At 59.0% G+C, this 17,435-nt stretch overlaps 1 protein-coding gene across 2 annotated transcripts in view; it reads right to left on the bottom strand.

Moving 5' to 3' along the window:
- KDM4B (lysine demethylase 4B) overlaps nt 1–17,435 on the bottom strand; it is an 88,638-nt gene that overhangs the window by 27,216 nt on the left and 43,987 nt on the right. For both annotated transcript variants that reach the window (XM_028500180.2, XM_028500181.2), the window contains exon 5: nt 6,094–6,290. In XM_028500180.2, coding sequence (XP_028355981.1) covers nt 6,094–6,290 — 197 coding nt within the window. The remainder of the gene's footprint in view (nt 1–6,093; nt 6,291–17,435) is intronic.

Here is a 17,435-nt window from a genome sequence, read left to right as displayed (position 1 = left end):
GGCTCAGAGCTCTGCCCCCAGCACCAAACCCCCAGCAGCCACCGGGCTGCACTAACGCAGGGATCCCCACCCCCACCCCCCCGAACGGGTGGAACTAGGTGCGGAGACGTAGGCGAAGGCACAGGCCCTACTGCAGAGGGGAAAGAGAGGTGAACGTCGGCAGGCAAAGGAGAATCTGTTTCGTGCGAACATAAGCTGGGAAATAACACCGGGGGAATCTGGGGTTGACTTGCCGACAGCTGTGGGGAGCTGTGCGCACACCCTGATCGCAGTCTGGCCGTAACAGCATCCCCTGGGCCCGCTCCCCAGATGCGATGCCTTCCCCTCTTTTAGCCATTTCTTCTTGTATTGACTTCCACGTGTCTCCTCACGCTGCTGACGTTTTTTGGTTCTGGCTTCTCTGCTGAGTTGCCAGCGCAGACACTTAGGCTGTGGCCATCCTGCCCACCTCAACCCCTCCTGGCTTCTCTCCCATTTTGGTTGTGGTGAGAGTCTATATTACATTTTTCGGATCCTGTAAATATAGTTCATCCGTGAGCAACAGAGCTGCTCGCGCTGCATTCTTTGCTCGCTCCTTCTGGAGTCAGTAACTGGCCCCCTCTCTTAGACGCTTAGCTTTCCTGGTTATCTCTAAGATCTTGGTGTGGCCTCCTAGGCGGGGGTCACACGCTCCTCAATGACACCCCGAGGCCCTCCTCTTATCTTGAGACTGCCTTGGACTCTCCTGAGTTGGATCTGGTTTCCTTGATCCCATGTCTTCCTTGGTTGATGCCCTTGTTTAGCTGGAGCACAGCCTCCAGCGGCTTTCTCAGAAAGGAGGGGGAACCTGGGACTTTGCTTGTCTAAAAAGATCTTTATTCCCTTCCCATACGAAGTTGGTAATTTGGCTGGGTATTTCTGGGCTTAAATGATTGCTCTCCTGACCTTTAAGACCCTTGCCCTTTGTCTATTAGCTTGTAGCATCATGATCGCCAAGTACTGGGCTATTTGGGCCCTGTTGACCTGTTTGTTTGTTCCAGAGGCTTCGCAACCTTCTGTTTAACCTGAGTTGTGAAAAGTCTGCATTCTAGATTTCCTCAAGCTGGCTCCCAACCCACCTCTCACATTTCTTTGCTCGCTTTAAAAATTTTTTTTTTTTTTTTTTTTTAGCTGCATTGGGTCTTCATTGCTGTGCATAGGCTCCCTCTAGTTGCAGCGAGTGGGGGCCACTCGTCGCCACGGTGCGCGGGCCTCTCACCGCCGCGGCGGCCCCCCCTTGTTGTGGAACACAGGCTCCAGGCATGTGGATCTCAGCAGTTGTGGCTTGCAGGCTCCAGGGCACAGGCTCAGTAGTTGTGGCGCACAACAAGGCACAGCCCCAACAGTTGTGGCTCGGCTGTTCCGCGGCATGTGGGATCCTCCCGGACCAGGGAACGAACCCTTGCCCCCTGCATTGGCGGGCAGACTTCCAACCACTGTGCCACCAGGGAAGTCTTTTGCTCTCTTTTAAATGTCCCGGAGCCATCTCTTTCCTAAAAGCCTTTTTGTTTATACAGCAGGTTCTTCCATAAATGCCAAGTCACCTGCCCTCTCGGAGAAGTTAGTTTCCTTCTGCTCACTGCATGGCCTCTCCTGTGGGGTCCCGCTTTTCTTTTTTTTGTTTGAGACTCTTTCACACTGAGTTTCCTCAGGGGTTTAGGGACCCCTGGCTGTGATGTACAAGGGACTAAGATGTTCGCTGGTAGCTGTGTGTGAGCAGGGCTCCTAGAAGGGGAGCGGTCAGGTGGGAGCCCTGTCACTTCACGGGGGACCCCTGACATCACATGTGTGGCTTTGTTCTGTTGGGCCACTCTGACCCGGCCCTGCGGTTGGGGATATGTGAGGCTGGCGGGTCCGATCTCCCCAGCAGTAGGGCCAGCGCCTTCTGCTGGCGGATGGGGTGGAGGAGGAAGCCCTGAGCTCAGCGACGCCTCCAGCACACCACGGTCCCCGCCCCAGCAGGCGCCATGCCTGAGTCCCAGGCCTTGTGGCGTGAACCAGCCCGCTCCCCGCCTGCAGGTCCACGGACTCGAGTTTTCTCCGTGCTGCAAAGTCAGGTGTCGCTTGCCCCTCTCTTCCTTCCTTCCGAGTCTGCCGATGCTGCTCGTCCCCTCTCCTCTGCCCTGTCCCTCCTTTACAGTCGTTTTCATGGCGTTTCAGAGGAGGGTGGACACAGACATGCACTTTACCTGCCAGGCTTAACGGGATGTCACTTGGCGAAGATGATAAGAATCAAGTATTGGTACTGAGTCCAGATCCCTACACTGATATTTCCAAGATGGGAGCAGGTGTCCTTGGACCTCAGGTGGCAGGAGAGGCAGAGTCCTCGAGGGGGCTCACTGAGGGGCCCAGGGCACACAGCCCCTTGGGCATCCCAAGGCGGCTGTTGCCCAGAACTTCGAACTCCCCGGGGAGGACCTGGGGCTTCCTGGCCAGGAGTCGCAGCCCCTTCCTCCAGCGTTCCCTGACCCACGGCGAGTAGGTGTGGCGTTCAGTGGGTTTTCTGGTGAAGTCACAGGGACAACAAGCTCCTGGGGCCGCAGGGGCTGGCAGGCCCCATAGTCATGGGCCCTTCTGAGCGGACAGGAGCTGCACTGGGGGAAAGGGCTCAGGAGCGCGGCAGGGTCAGGGTGGCTGGAAGGAGTGGGTCGGAGGTGCAGTCGTGTACAGCCTGGCCAGGGCATCAGGCACAGGGGGAGAGGGGAGACCAGACTGGCTCCTCGCGGGTCTGGGGGCAGCAGAGGGGGCAGGGATGTGCTCCCTGGCTCCTTGTTTCCATGGTGACCGAGGATGGGAGGTGGAGAGGTGGTGGGCGGGAGCTGCCGGGCTGGGCGAGCAGGGCTAGCGGGCTCTAGCCTCCTGCCTGGGCAGCTGGAGGTCCCGCCAGGGGGCGGGAAGGGACGGGCCCCCCCCACCCCCCCCCCGTGGGTCCGGAGAGGAGCACGCTTCCCCTCCCCCACTTCCCTCCAGCCCCGGCTGCTCAGATGCTCTGCACAGGGCGCGTGTGAGTGTCCAGCAGAGCGCACACCTGCTGGAACACGTGGGCAATGCGGAGCATTCCTTGAAGCTCTCCTTGAAAATAATCAGGAGCCGAGAAGAAAACACAGTCTGCATATGGAGGAAGGCTGCTCAGGCAGGCAGGAGCCGGGGAGGGGAGCAAGGCGAAGACGCCAGCTGGGCAGGGGTCCCACCTGGCGGCAATGGCGAGGGGGCCACACAGCACGGACCAGAAGGTCACAGGTTACGTGACCCCTGCACGGGGCGGGGTCAGTTCATCTGACAAGATAAATCCACGGGAGGGCATCCTTTTCTCCCAAAGGAGCCAACACCTGCCTCTGCTCTGAGGTGACATCTGGGGCGGGGTGCAGGGGGCTGTCAGGAAGGCTGGGCCCTCGAGGGGCGGGGGCCTGGCTGAGCCCGTCTGAGTGAGGACCAAGGAACGGATGCAGCGTCCCAGAGAAGGCAAGGCTGCACAGGGAGGGGGGCGTGGGAGGCTGCCCACAGCAGGCAGACGAGGAGCCCACCCCAATGCCAAGCCCTCGGGAAGGGACACTGGGAGATGTCTGGGGACATCTGTGGTCGTCTCACTGGGGGGCTGCTCCTGGCATCAAGTGGGCGGGGGTGGGGATGCTGCTCAACCCCCCACAGCGCCTGGCACAGCCGCCCACAGAGGATGTCAGCAGTGCCGAGGGGAGACCCTGGTCTAGGGACAGGGCCAGATTTGCTCCCATCCCCTATCCGGCCGGAGTCCAGGATGCTAGGGTGGTGCCGCCCCTCACCCCAAACCAACTCTCTAACAAGGGAGGCTGAGGGGAGCCGGCAGCCCTGGAGACAAGGCACAGCTGGGCGAGGACCGGGTGGCCACGTGGCCAGGAGAGAAAGTCACAAGGGACTCCTGAGGGCCACTGCCACTGCGGGTGGGGAGGGGGCAGCGGCTTCCAGCTTGGCATTGGGCCTCCAAATGTGAGTCCCCAGTCAGCCTCTTAAGAGAAAGCCCCCCAACCAATGACTTTTTAAAAAGGTGGGGGAAAAAATAATAATAAAATAAAATAAAAATAAAAAGGTGGGGGAATCAGCCTTATTTTACACACTAAAGGCTTTAAAGAAAATTGCATCCTTGGGAACACGACTTAATTTGTTATTCAGTCCCCGGTCGGCACACAGGGAGGGGAGGTGGGAGATAGGGACGTTCCGGAAAGGACAGTGTGCTGTGCAACATGACGAGGGGACAGGGAGGGGGTATGGGGCTCTTTGTGCACAGAAGCTTCCGGCCAAGGCCCGGCGGCTGGGTCCCCGTCCTCTGGGCAGGCTCCTCTGACAGCCTCTAATCCCATTCCATCCTGGAATGAGGCCCCAGTCCTTGGCTGTCACTCTGTTGACCAATTAGTCTGAGCCATCACCAGTCAACCATTATGCAAATGCAGGATCACTCCGTTCCCTCCCTCGGGAAAGACCGGGAAAGAGCGGGAGCTGCAGCAGATCAGCTTCACCAAGAAGGTGCTTTTCGGAGAGCGGAAAATCAAAAGGAGAGACAACAAAAGAAATCAGAAAAGAGAGACACCTTCACGCGGGCTGTCAGGAGCAGCAGATGGGAAAGCATCCCGGAGCTGAGAGAACATTCTCAGAGAGGGGCCTCGGGTAGGGAAAACACGCGGATGAGGGCGCGTAGAAAGGAGAACAGGCCCAGCGGGGAGAAGCTTCTGGGCTGGGCGTGACCGCTTGGCCAGGATGATTTCTCCCGGTTCCCGCAGAGCGCTGGGGTGCCACCAAGGATGCACTGCCCGAGGAACACACTGGCCAAGGCCCCACCCCTCAGGGACCAGGTCCTGGGGGAGGCGCCGTCCTTGACCAATGGGGACAAGACCCGCCAGCAGTGACCAAGGGCTACAGATGGAAACCTCACCCGAGGCCCAGATCCGACTGCAGCCTGTTTGTGCCGCCCACAGGCTAAGGAGGATGTTTACGTTTTTAAATGGTTCAAAAGTTAAAAGAATAATTACATTTTGTGGCCTGTGAAAATGGTATGAAATTCCCACTCCAGTGTCCACAGATGAAGTTTTATTGAGACTCCCCACGCTCATTGTTTACGGAATGTCTTAACTGTCCAGGGCGACCGCCGTGGAGCCAAGTGGTCAAGGGAGAGCCTGCTGAGCCCTCGCAGCCCTAACACCAACACGAGGACGCTCTGGGCCACCCCGCCCGCTCCAGCCATACCCCGGGCCCAGCGAGGACCTGCCGACCGTTCCTTGGGCACCAAGAAGGAATCTGTTTGAACCCTGTCCACAGACGGCTCAGGCCCTGAGAGCCTGGACGTTTCCCAGAGAAAGAGCATGATGGAGTCGGACGCTTCCGAGGCCGCACGGCACTGCCCCTCGCTCCCCAGCTCCGCCACCCACACCCCTGTGGCCTCGGCGCAGATGCCAAGAGGGGGCGGCCGCTCTGCCCTCTCCTTCCCCGCCGGATGCCAGGCAGCGGCCAGGCAGGGACCACGCTGGGTGGAAGGGGGGCTGGGAGGGGGGCCTCTGAGATGGAATGGGGTGGCAGAGGGCGTCCGGGGGTTAGGTCACTGTAGTCACCTCCGCGTCCGCGGATCCAAGCAACACGTTATCTGAGGCACCAGAACAGGCATCTACAGACGCAAAGGGGCAGGGGCGTGGCTCTCACGGAGGGAGCTCGGGGCCTGTGCCCCACGGCTCCTGCCATAGCTCAGAGTCAAGAAGGGCCACACGGCCCCGACGCAGAAACGGGGCTCTCGCACCGGGGATGGCGGGACAGTGAGCCGGAAGCCTGAGAGGGACAGTGTGTGGGGTCCTGAGAGGGCTGAAAGGGCCCACCTCCCAGGAGCTGGCAGACAAGGAGTGGGTGGGAGCCTGAGTCCCCTGACCACACAGGCAGCGGCGGCGGTGGGTCCCCAACAGCCCGCGGAGGAAGTCAGGCCCGAGAAACACTCTGCCTCTGAAAGAGGGAGAAATGGAGGAGGGAGAGAGGGAAGGGGAGAAGGAAGGAGGAAGAGGCGGGGGGGGGGGGGGGCGGGGAGCGGCCCGCAGCCCCGCCGGCCGGCCCTGGGTGGCTCACCTGCGGAGCAGCCTGGCCTTGAGCGAGGCCCGGGAGGCGCTCCAGGTGCTCAGCTCGGGGCTGCTCAGGGCCGTGGGCCGCGTGTGGTCCAGCACCGGGAGGTCCTTGCCCTGCTTCCACAGCTCGTAGCGCTCCGGCTGCAGGATGCGCACAAAGACGTCCATGGAGATCTTGACCATGTCCTTCCGGCATGTGCACTGCGTGCGGGCAGGAGAGAGACCACTGAGCCCGCGGGCCAGTCACCCCACACCATGCGGGGCGCCTCGAGCCTACCCCATCCCTCCCTAGAAATTCTCTCACGAGACAGGAAAGGGGGTCTTCTCGTCCCGATGCGGGGGAAGGTGAGGCTGCTGCATCCCCCCAGCGGGAGCCTCTGGCCTTCCCCACCTGACCATGGTCCACCACGGTGCCCCCAGCCGCTCAGGAGCCGAGGCCACACGCTCTGAGCTTCGGCCGCCTCCAGTCAGTTCAAACCAAGATCTCCCTCCTGTCAGACATGCGCACCCCCGACCAGGTAAAATGCACATGGAATGTCTTACAACAGCGGTAATTCCAAAGGTTAGTTATGAAGAGGGAAAAAGCTGTCAGCCCCCAAAGAGCAAACAAGGAAACAAATGTGATCTGGAGAAGGTACTCCCCTGCCCCCGTGTCCCTGCCTTGGGCTTCAGGAGAGGAGGCTGGGGACCCAGGAGACTCAGCACCTGGCCACAGGGCGGCCGGAACTCGCCTCAAGCCAACGCTGGCCTGGCTAGTAGAGTCCCTTGCGGCTGGGAGCTTCAAGCGTGGGACAAACAAGCACAATGAGGACGGGCTGAAATGGGGTCCTTCTTCCCCCTCCTCGGCTATCTAGACCCTGAAGACGTCTCCACACGCAAACCCCATGTTCCGGGAGCCTGTCCCTCTATGCCACAGGGTCACGCTGGCCCCCAGGACTGGGCCCCGTGCAGGAGGCGCTGCAGCCATCCCAGAGGAGCTGGGGGCCGGAGAAGCCAGGCAAGGATTGCAGAAGCCAGGCTCGGGATGGCGAGCCCTCGGTCAAGGGGAGGAAATCAGACAGCCCTGGTGTCCTAGTTACCTGCGGGCTAAGGCCAAGAGCGAGGGGGAAGGAGAGACCGTGGGGACCACTGGTCTAGGGCAGGGCTGGCGAGCCGCCCACAAAGGACTAAGCAGTATAGATGCTTCCAGCTGTGCGGGTCACTGATCTCTGTTAACCATCTCTCAGCTCTGTCGTCACTTGGGAGCAGCAAGACCGACTCGTAAACAAATGGGTGTAGACGAGTGCAGATAAAACTTTATTTACAAAAAAGGCAGAGGGCCGGACGCGGCACAGGCCGAGGTTTGCCGGCTCTTGGTCTAGACTCTAGAGGACAAAGCAGCACCTGGAGGTGGGCAGCTACCTTCTGGGAGATGAGCTTCCCCAGGGATGGCTCCACGAGGGACCTCGGGGTGGGCCTGACCCCGGGGGGCCGAGCTCGCCTCCCTCTGAAGGGGCACTGTCCTTGCCTCCTTAGGGGGACGAACCTGTCCTGAGCATCGCGACAGGAGGGGGCCGCGGGGCAGTCGCCCCTCAGGGACACCCACACTGCAGCCCCTGCAGCTCTGACTCTAAACGGCCCCCTGTCAGATAAACAGGCTTATCCCTTTTTAAGCCGTTCCCCAAACCACAGCTTAAAAAGCGTATCTGGATTTTTTTTCCCAGGCTGCGCGTGTGTGCGCGCGCGTGCAGGCATGTATTTAGAATTGCGTACGCGTTCATTCTTCATCCCGTGCAATTTCAAAGGACATTATGAACGTGTCTCCGTTTTAAATGCACATCTCGCCTCTGTTTACAACCACCCGTCACTGCCACTTTCTCAAAGGAAATGAAGGAAGCGGAAGGAAAAGACTTAATCGAAGGCAGCGATTATGTATCTTGCCCCGACGAGCCCCTCCCGACTTCCCTCAGTTGGCTCAGAAACAGCGAGATGTTTACGGCCTGGAGCCTGAGGCTGCTGGGGGTGGGTCCCCTGGCGTCTCCTGCAGCCCCAGCGCCCCCATCCTGCCCACTCCCAGGCCGCATCGGGAGCTCCGCCTGGGGACAGCAATAGCCTGACCACACCAAGTGGGAGGGAATATTTATGACCCACCAACTCCCCGCAAACTCAATTCAGTTAATGAGAAACTGCGCAGCAGAGAAAGGCTGGCGGTGTAATTTGGCCGTGGAGTGGCGAGAGCACAGATGGCGCCTGGGTTCCAGATTCCTGGCTGGCCGCGGCCTCCCGTCAACACCAACAGCAGCTTAAGGGATTTGTATCAAGCAGCCTTGCGATTGCTCTTCCTGAAGTAATTTAAAAAAGCACCTGTGTGCACTGTGGAGGGGGTGGAGGGGACCCGGAGCACACTGCCTGCGTCCCGGAGCCCAGCCCGCGCCCCTCGCCCAGCCAGGGCGCAGGGCTGGGAACACCCACCCTCACGTCTCCGTGGGGTTCTGGCTGCGGTGGGGTTTGTCGCCGGTGGGGACCGAGGTGTGGGGGGCACGGGCACCAGGGAGGAAACGGTGGGAAGAAGGCAAGGCCCCTTGGGTCGTGGGGGACAGGAGGGACAGCCCCCGGTTCAGGACACAGCAAGTCACCTCCGCGGGCTAAGCAGCTGAGCACCACAGACCCATCGCCTTGTTTCAGCTCACGGTTTGGCAAAAGAATTTGCTAAGTCCAGCGAAAAGATCCGGCTACTTAAAAGCAACTTCCAGGGGCTGAGCCCGCCAGATCCCCCGCCCCCGGCAACGGACCCTGCACCACTGCCTTCTGATTTGTGGCCCCCGCCCAGCAGAACTGCCCACACCGCTGTTTCACTTCGGGCCTGCGAGCAAGCACGGGGTCTCTGAGCTGCAGGGCCGTCCTGGAAATGGGGCTCAGGAAGGGCGGGAGGCCGGAGGCTTGGGGCACAACCCTCAGGGCAGCGCCCAGGGAGGGACTGCGTCCTCCCCTCCAGCCCGGCGGGCTCCCAGACCTTCCTGAGGGCCTGCTGGAGTCACTACGGCTGAGCGTCTGCTGCTTGCTCTCCAGCTCCTGAGCTCAGCAGCCCCACGAGCCGGCGACCAGCCGGAGTGTGCTCTCCCCGGGACCCGGCCTGGCCATTAGTTCTGATGGGGAAACCGGGCTCGAAGGGGAGGGAGGAGGCCTGAGGGCCCCCTGCAGCCTGAACGCACCCCAGGGCCCTCTGTACCTTCAAGACTCAGCTACCAGAATCGCGTGGGGCAGGGCTCCCGCTCCACGAGCAGCTAGGTAATGAGGACGCTGAGCATCCTGCTCAAATCAGCCAAGGCGGGGTGGCTGGTGATCCCATTAGTGCCGAGGGGCCATCTGGGGACAGAAGGAGTAAAGGAAGAGGCGGGGGGCTGGCGGGGGGGGGACATGCGCTTCGCATGGCCTGGGTCTCAGCAGCAGCCTCTGTGGATGCGAGACAGGCTGCACTCTCTGTGGGTCCCCACCCTGGGCCTGCCCGCCTGGCTGGGGGTCGGCCTCCCGCCCACAGGGCTCTTGGCCCCCGCTGGCTCAGCCCCACCCCCAGATTCTGGGCCTGGAACAGTGGTCTCCCCAGGTGATGAGAGCAGAGGGAGGTGGCACCCGGACGCTCAGAGCAGAACTGGCTCTCTGACGCAGCCTCTCACCAAGGCTGGCCTGAGGAGCCAGTCTTGGGGGGCCTGACAGACCCGAAAAGTGCACCTCAAAGAGCCCCCGACGGGGGCCCCCGGGGGAGCTGCTGGCACCAAGTTAATTAACGCGGAACAAGCTGTTTAAAGTGACAGTGGAGAGGAGACACGAGCTCCGCCCCCGCCCCCCCCCCACAAGAGGAGGGGGGACAGGATGCCCCCCAGAAGCAGACACCAGCTGCCTGCCGAGCAAAAGGCTGGCAAGGAGGGCAAGGGCGTAGCCCTGACAAGCCACGGGCGAGCCAGCGAGGCCCTTTCCTCCCCTCCCAGGGATCTCACCCAAGGATGGGAAAAATCCAGACAAAGACTGTCTCTGCTTCATCACAGAGAGAAAAATGTGCGCATGCACACACACGTGCACAGGCCTTGGGAAAACCCTAGCCAGAGATCAACCTCTGTGGACCCCCGGGGTAGGTGACAGAGCCACCCAACGGCCCTGTGTGGGGCTGGTGAACCTTGGTCCTAAGAACCGATTCAACTACAGAAACAGTCTTACAATGGATCTGTTGTCAGAAGAAATACAAAACTCACAGTCAAGAATACATTAAAGCCCCAACTGCGACCAAAAACCTTCAGGGAATGTCAAGGGCATTCATCAAAACCAACCACGGTTCTTTCAATGGGGGGAGGGGGGGGTGTCAAACAATTTTGTAGTATTCGTTTTTCTAAATCTCTTTACTGAGCAAGTATATCATTTAAGTTGGTTGGGGGTGGGCAGATTATGAAATCTGGCCCGCCACCTGTTTTGGTAAATAAAGTTTTTTTGGCACACAGCCCGGCACACGGCCCTGCCCACGGCCACACTGGTGCTGCTAGAGCAGAGCTGAGCAATTACACAGCAATTGGATGGCCCCCAAATCCACAAATATCCACTATCTTGTCCTTTACAGAGTTTGCCAAACCTTGATTAAGTCACAGAATCATTTTCACAAGGTATCTTGAAGCCCTGACCCCCCGCCTGTGTGTCTGTATCTGCAGAGAAGGAATCAGGAGGTGATGAAGGTTAAATGAGGTCATAAGAGTGGGGCCCTAATCCTATAGGACTAGTGTCCTTTTCAGAAGAGTAACAGAGACAGATCTGACCCCTGCCTCCGCTGCCCCCAGGCGAGGACACAGCAGGAAGCTGGCGGTCCACATACCAGGACTAGAGTCCTCACGGGAAGCTGACCCCAGTGGCACCCTGATCTCAGGCTCCCAGCCTACAGAAGTGTGAGGAATAAATGCCTGTTGTTTCAGCCACCCAGTCCCCGGTACCATATTTCTGCAGCCTGAGCCTACAGAAGACAGATGTCTGTCTGGAAACTTACTGCAGTCCCGCTTTTTACTGAGCATAGCAAGCTGCTGCCAGAATCCGACTCTCACCAGGTGCCAGGAAGCACCTAGAACCTGGCACACGGAGGCCTGGCCTCGGGCTCCACCTCCTCAAGGCTGCACCTGCTTTCACACCTGCAGCCCGAGCCAACCACTCTCGGGGGAACGTGCCCCCCCCACCAGAGCCCCTGGGGACCTGAGCAGTGGGCCTGGGCCAGCTATGCACACCCCCAGCTGGGCCGGGCCCGGACCCCACTTCAAAGGGGACCCGGGGGCCCAAAAAAGGGACCAGCCCCATGCTGTCCAGGGTCGCCAAGTCTCCTTCCTACAGAGGCACCACAGCTCCTAACTCCGAGCCACAGATCTCACACGTTGTGCCGGGGACGGCCGTAGGTTTTCCGGTTTGTTTTGTTCTGTTTTGGCCACGCCGCAGCATGCGAGATCTTAGTTCCCTGACCAGGGATCGAACCCGTGCCCCCTGCAGTGGAAGCGTGGAGTCTTAACCACTGGACTGCCAGGGAAGTCCCGGTTTTCCATTTTAATGAACTCAGGCGCTCATAAATGGAGGAACGCGGTAATGAAGTTCCCTGAAATGACACCTAAGGAATGCAGGGGTCAGATCCTTGGTCATCTCGCCAGGGCCTAAGGCAGGAGATGCAAAAGGGCCAGCCTTGGGGGTGACTTTCTCTTCTATTTTTCGTGGTGGTAGGTGTGCAGGTGGGCCCTTTTTCTTACTGAACCCATCCCAATACGCTACACTTACCAGCAGTCACATTCTTTACACAGCTCAGAGACACGTTTAAGATGTGGCCCAAGTTCCAGGCAGGATGGACATAAGACGTCCTCGAGCTTCCGAACAGTCTGGCCCACAGTGGAAGCATACTTTAAAGGCTTCAATTTCCCAAGGTTTTGATGGTTTAAAAAGAAAGGCACTGATCTTAGATTAGATCCAGCAATTGAAGCCATAAAATCCCAGAGCAAAATGGTTTCTCACTTTTAGCTCACAGACTCTGTCTTCCACGCCTGAACCATTACATGCTCCGAACTGATCAGGCTGAAGGGCTGTGGCCTCACGGCCCAGCGCCGGGCCCGGCCCTGCAGCAGCTGACAGTGAGATGGGGAGACATAAACACACGCAAGGGGGCAGGAATACGGGGGCAGAGAAGGGCCACATCCACCCGAGGTCCACCCGAGCCTTTCTCTCGGCTGCCAGGAACAAGCACCTACTGTGTGCTCTTCTGGTCCTGCCCCTCCAGCCCCAGGCGCTCTTTACCCAGCTAAGGCCCTGGGAGGGTGGGCCCTCCTCCTGCCTCCTCACACCCCCGTAACTGACCCTCGTGGACTCGCCAGGGTCCCCAAGGACCCCGGTGTGCGCATGGCTGTCCTACTCCAGTTCTGCACGAGGAGAGGGTGCAGAGAGGGAAAGGGGGAGAATACGGGGGGTGGGAGGGGGAGAGAACAGACAGAGGGAGGTGGGAAGGAGGGGGCAGCAGGAGCCTCACAGGGCAGCACCCCGGCCGCTGGGGCCTGGGCCATTACCCAGGGAGCCTCCTGTGACATAAATGCCAGCCTATGTGAGGCCCCACCCATGGCCTCATCCCATTACAGCCCCATACAGAAGGCTGAGGGTCCTGACAGCACCCGCCAGAGGCTCAGTAAGACGCACACTTGTCACTTCCAAACGACGAACGCCGAGAGTTACGACCGTGGAGCTCAGGGACTCTGGGCCTAATCTGAGCACCCGGCCGGGAGCCGGGAGGCTGTCGCCCGTGTTGGAAGACTGACACATCAAACCGGCGACATTCATGCCTGGGTCTCCCAGGACCCGATTCTAAGTTTGAGGAAAATGAGAAAACAAGGTAGGGCGGAGGCTTGTCTCTGGTTATCAAAGCAGGGGCCCCACACAAAGACAAATAGATTTTTTTTCTCACCGAAGCAAGAAAAAATAGAAGTTAGAATGTCGTGGGGCTCAGGGCGGGTGGCCCCTGGGCCCAGGAGCGCTCGGCTCGAGCTGGGGGGCCCACGGCAACCAGTGGACGGGCATCGGGTGCCCCACACCAAGGGTATGGGGCAGTGGCACCTCCCAGGGACTCCCGAATCCTCTGGGGAAGGAGCCTCGCAGCCTCTGAGCCCCTGGGCCCGAGGGGAGCCGGGCCTCAGGTGGAAGAGCGCAGCGGGGGCCCCTGGTCCCGTTCCTCTGTTCCCCTCACCCACTCCCACTCATCCCCGGCCTTGATCCTTGGTGACATCCACCTCCACCTGCTGACCCTTCCAGGCGCCCATGAAGGCCTCACCCTTGAGCCACCCCACACCCATGGCTGCAGGGCGGGAGGACGGCACCGTGGGGACAGGCAAGCACCACAGGCCAGCTGTTCGGGGTCTAAATGGGGCTGTGCACAGCTGCCATCTCCTCTTCTCCTGAAACCACAGCTCAGGGACTTGTAAGAAAGGCGCATCATCAAGCACAGGGAGAGGGAAAGGAGACAAAGAAATGCTCCCAGGCTGGACAGGGTGAGCGGCCAGGGCAGCGAGGGGTGGGATGCAGGCGCAGGGGAGCTGGACCAGCAGAGAAACTGGCCACCACAGCCAACGCACACCCGGGCCCTCTGGAAATGGGGGGGCGGGGGGGCACTAAACAACGGAGGTCGGGGCGAGGGCCACGGGAGGATGCTAACTCCTGCTCCCCTACCCACCTTGCCCACATGGGGACGCCAGGCAGGGGGAGGATGTGGGCGCCACCCCCGGAACCAGGGGGAAGGGACCACGTCCATACTGAACCTGGTGGCACAGGCTCCGGCCGCCCTCTGCACCCCCTTCCACATCCTCCCCCGAGGCAGGAGGCCGGGAAGCCCTTCCCTGCACAACCTGGCCAGTCCAAGGGGAGGGACCCAAAGATGCTGATATTGGAAGACCCCAGCACCGCCCCCCCACCCCCACCGGTCACCCCACGGCATAGCCTCAAGCGAAAAAGACCTGCCCTGTGTCCAGAGCTGCCACCAGCTTCAGAGTCCCAACCCACCATCACTCCCTCCAAGTGTCACAGTCCCCACTCACAATCATTACTGCCAAGCCCCACGGCCCCCCCACTCATAATTATTAGTGCCAAGCATCTACTGTGGTCTGTGGAGACTGAAACAAATGGAAAATATAATGGGAAAGAAAAGACAGAGAAGCCAATTTCCAGAAGAGTTTAAAATACCCATTGATATCCTCAGAAATGAAAGACACGGCCTCGGGACTTCCCTGGTGGTCCAGTGGTTAAGACTCTGCGCATCCACTGCAGGGGGTGTGGATTTGATCCCTGGTCAGGAACTAAGATCCCACATGCCGCACAGCGGGGGCCAAATAAATTAATTTTTTTAAAAAAGTTTAAAAAAAAAAAGACATGGCCTCATGAAACAAGAACAGAGCCTACAAAAAAAGAATATACAGAAGACAAAAAAGGGCAGACATTAAAAACACCAACAAAAAAAAAGCACTGATAGAAAGTTTGAGTGAGAAAGTCAAGGAATTCCCTCAGGAAACAGATAAAAAAGACAAGACAGGGAATTCCCCGGTGGTCCAGCGGTTAGAACTCGGCGCTTCCACTGCCGGGGGCCCGGGTTCAATTCCTGGTCGGGGAACTAAGATCCTGTGGCAAAACAAAACAAAACAAAAGAAAACAAGACAAAGTAGAAAAGAGGGAGGAAAAGATAAAGAAAGGGGATCATGAGATCTGAAAATCCACCTAAATGACCGGAGTTTGAAACAGAAGGGAGACTGAAAAGAAAGCCACCTATGAAGTAATTCAGGAAAATTTCCCGGAATCATTAGTTTCCAGGCCGAAAGGGCCCAAGGAATGGCAGGTGGCTAAAATCAGGCTCACACCAAGTACATAATAAAGAAACTTCAGAACACAAAGAAAGGATGTGAGAAGCTTCTTGAAGGGAGAAATACACGTCACCTGCCCAGGGTCGGGAATCAGAAAACCAGCTGGCTTTCTGCCACAGCAGGGAATGAAGACCAGAGGCGGGCCAGGCCCTCAAGGTTCTGAGGGAAAACCATCACCCGAGGAGATGTCGATAGCCAGCCAAACTGTCAGCCCCTGTCCGCAGCAGAGATTTCTGGGAGAGCACCTCAAATTCCAAGGTCAGCCTTTCCACTGAGGTGTTTTTCTCTTTTTTTGTTCCCTATTTTCAGACGTGGGAAGTCCCAGAAAATGTCATTGCCCTGCTCTTTTCTTGGAAGTCCCCAGAGGACGCGTCCCTCCAACACAAGGTCAGAGCAGGGCGTTTAAAGAGAAAGGGGGCGAATGCTCTTTCTATCACCCCACCATCTTCTTCGCTTCTCAGGACGCGCCCAGCTGCTGATGGCGCTGGAGTTGGTCCCACTGGATCCAGGGGCCCGTCTGCAAGCAATCTGCTACCTGTAAAGAAACTATCAACCCACTGGCTCAGATATGAGCCCTGCGTCTTCCCTGGGAGGCTGGCGCAGTCTTGCCTACGGAAGCAGGGCTGGGGCAAGATGTGAGAAAGTCATCATAACAGACCCTTCTAGGGGAAGAGGTCCAGCCTCATGCAATCAGGGTTTGAAATGAGATAACGCCCCGAAAGCTCCCAGTACTGGAGCATCCCGATCCTAAAGCAAGACCCCTCCCTCCTATTTCTCCGGCCCCTTCCCCTCCCACTCACCCGGACAGTGAAAGGCAGCAGGGCTGTCCTCTGCGTCTGATTCCCCAGCCTGTTACTCTATTCTCAACGCCTAAGGAATTATGCTTTACAAACCATAATAATCCCATGCAAAACTGAAATCACATAAAACGGTGTGCTTTGGGAAAGTGTAATGAGAGACAAAATGAAAACCACGTTGAAAGCCAGACCCTCCTTTAACATCTCAGCTCAAAAGGAAAACTCGCCCAAATTCCAAGCCCAAACAGTGGGGAAAGGGGACTCCACTGACCCCCCGCCCCTCTCCCCGTGCAACCCTCCCACCCCCCACCCCAGCCTGTCCCCAGTGACCTTGAGGGCTCAGTCTGCGGGTCTCCCTGGATGGAGCTTCACACAAGATCCTCCGAAGGCACGGCCGGGGGGCTCTTTGGGCAGCAAACATAACAAAAACCTTCCACAGAGCCTAACAACTCCGGACTGACATCTGGGCCCGCCAGTGCCTGAGATCTAAAGAACGTGGAGGCCCCGGGAGTTGGGCGGACCCTCACCAGAGGAGAGCGAGGGTTCCCATCCCTCAGCAGATGTTCACTGCCCCCCCCCGGGGGGGGGGCCACACACAGAGACAGAGCTCAGGACGGACTTCACAGCACGCAGTCTGGGGAACAAAGGGCAGCAGACCCCCCCCTCCCCTCCCCCCCCCCTCCCACCCCCACTGTTCCCACTCTCTGGAGTCTCCTTCCGGGCGCAGACTCTGCACCCCAACATGCAACGCAGATGTCTTTTCCTCTCCAGAGAAGAGCCCCTCCGGTCACTGTTTACATGGTGCCTTCCCCCGAGATGCGGGGCGTAACCAGTCCCCGCACCCCTCTCGGGGGGTGCACGGTGTTCCGGTGTCCAGATGGCCCATCCCGCACGCGGGCATTTAGGTTGTTTCCAATCTCCTACTACCTGTTTAAGCACCCACATATATCAGGTTAATACAAACCTGGCTGCAGTGACCGTTAACTTCGCTCCCCTCGGTTCCTGATGGACGTGACCTGCTATTTCCTTTTCGTTCTACTTTCCTGACTGTTGAGCCCACAGTCTTCAAAACACCAATTCTGACAGAAAACCCCTCAACATCCTTATGGGCCTCCCCACCACAGGCTATGTGCACGCGGCTCAGGGTTCCCTCGGCCACTGGGCCGCAGGAGCCGTCACGGAAGGGAGAGGAACTTCGACGGCTTCGCTGAAGACCAAAGTCACCCCCGACGCCAGGGACAGGAATGCCCCGTCTCACGGAGGTGGAGAACTGGGGTCTGGGGCTGCAGCAGGAGCAGGAAGCCGGCAGCCCCAGGTCCCCCCAGGTCCTCCGTTGAGGGTAAGAGCCCTCTGTGCTGCCGGAAGCCGGGCGGGAAGGACCCTAGGGGCGCTTTGTAAAGCCTCACTGTGCCGGACGCTTACACACGGGCGTTTCAGGAGGTATCCTCTGCTTCGATAAATTGTTTACCGGCCCCTACAAAAAGCTCGCTGGGGACCGCTCCACGCAGCCTGGAAGGGAAGCCTGCCTCTGCAGGCACCTGCCCTGCCCTCTTCCACCAGGGGCCCAGTGGCTAGGGGTCTGGGGAACCTGCTGGAATCTGATTCCTAGGGGAATGCACACATTCTACAGTACATCTGTCGGGGGCCACCAGGCCCCCAGGATCCCCAGGTCG

This window comes from Physeter macrocephalus, chromosome 2 (genome assembly GCF_002837175.3).
Source record: "Physeter macrocephalus isolate SW-GA chromosome 2, ASM283717v5, whole genome shotgun sequence".
Classification (NCBI taxonomy): domain Eukaryota; kingdom Metazoa; phylum Chordata; class Mammalia; order Artiodactyla; family Physeteridae; genus Physeter; species Physeter macrocephalus.
This window is presented reverse-complemented; position numbering and strand designations above follow the sequence as displayed.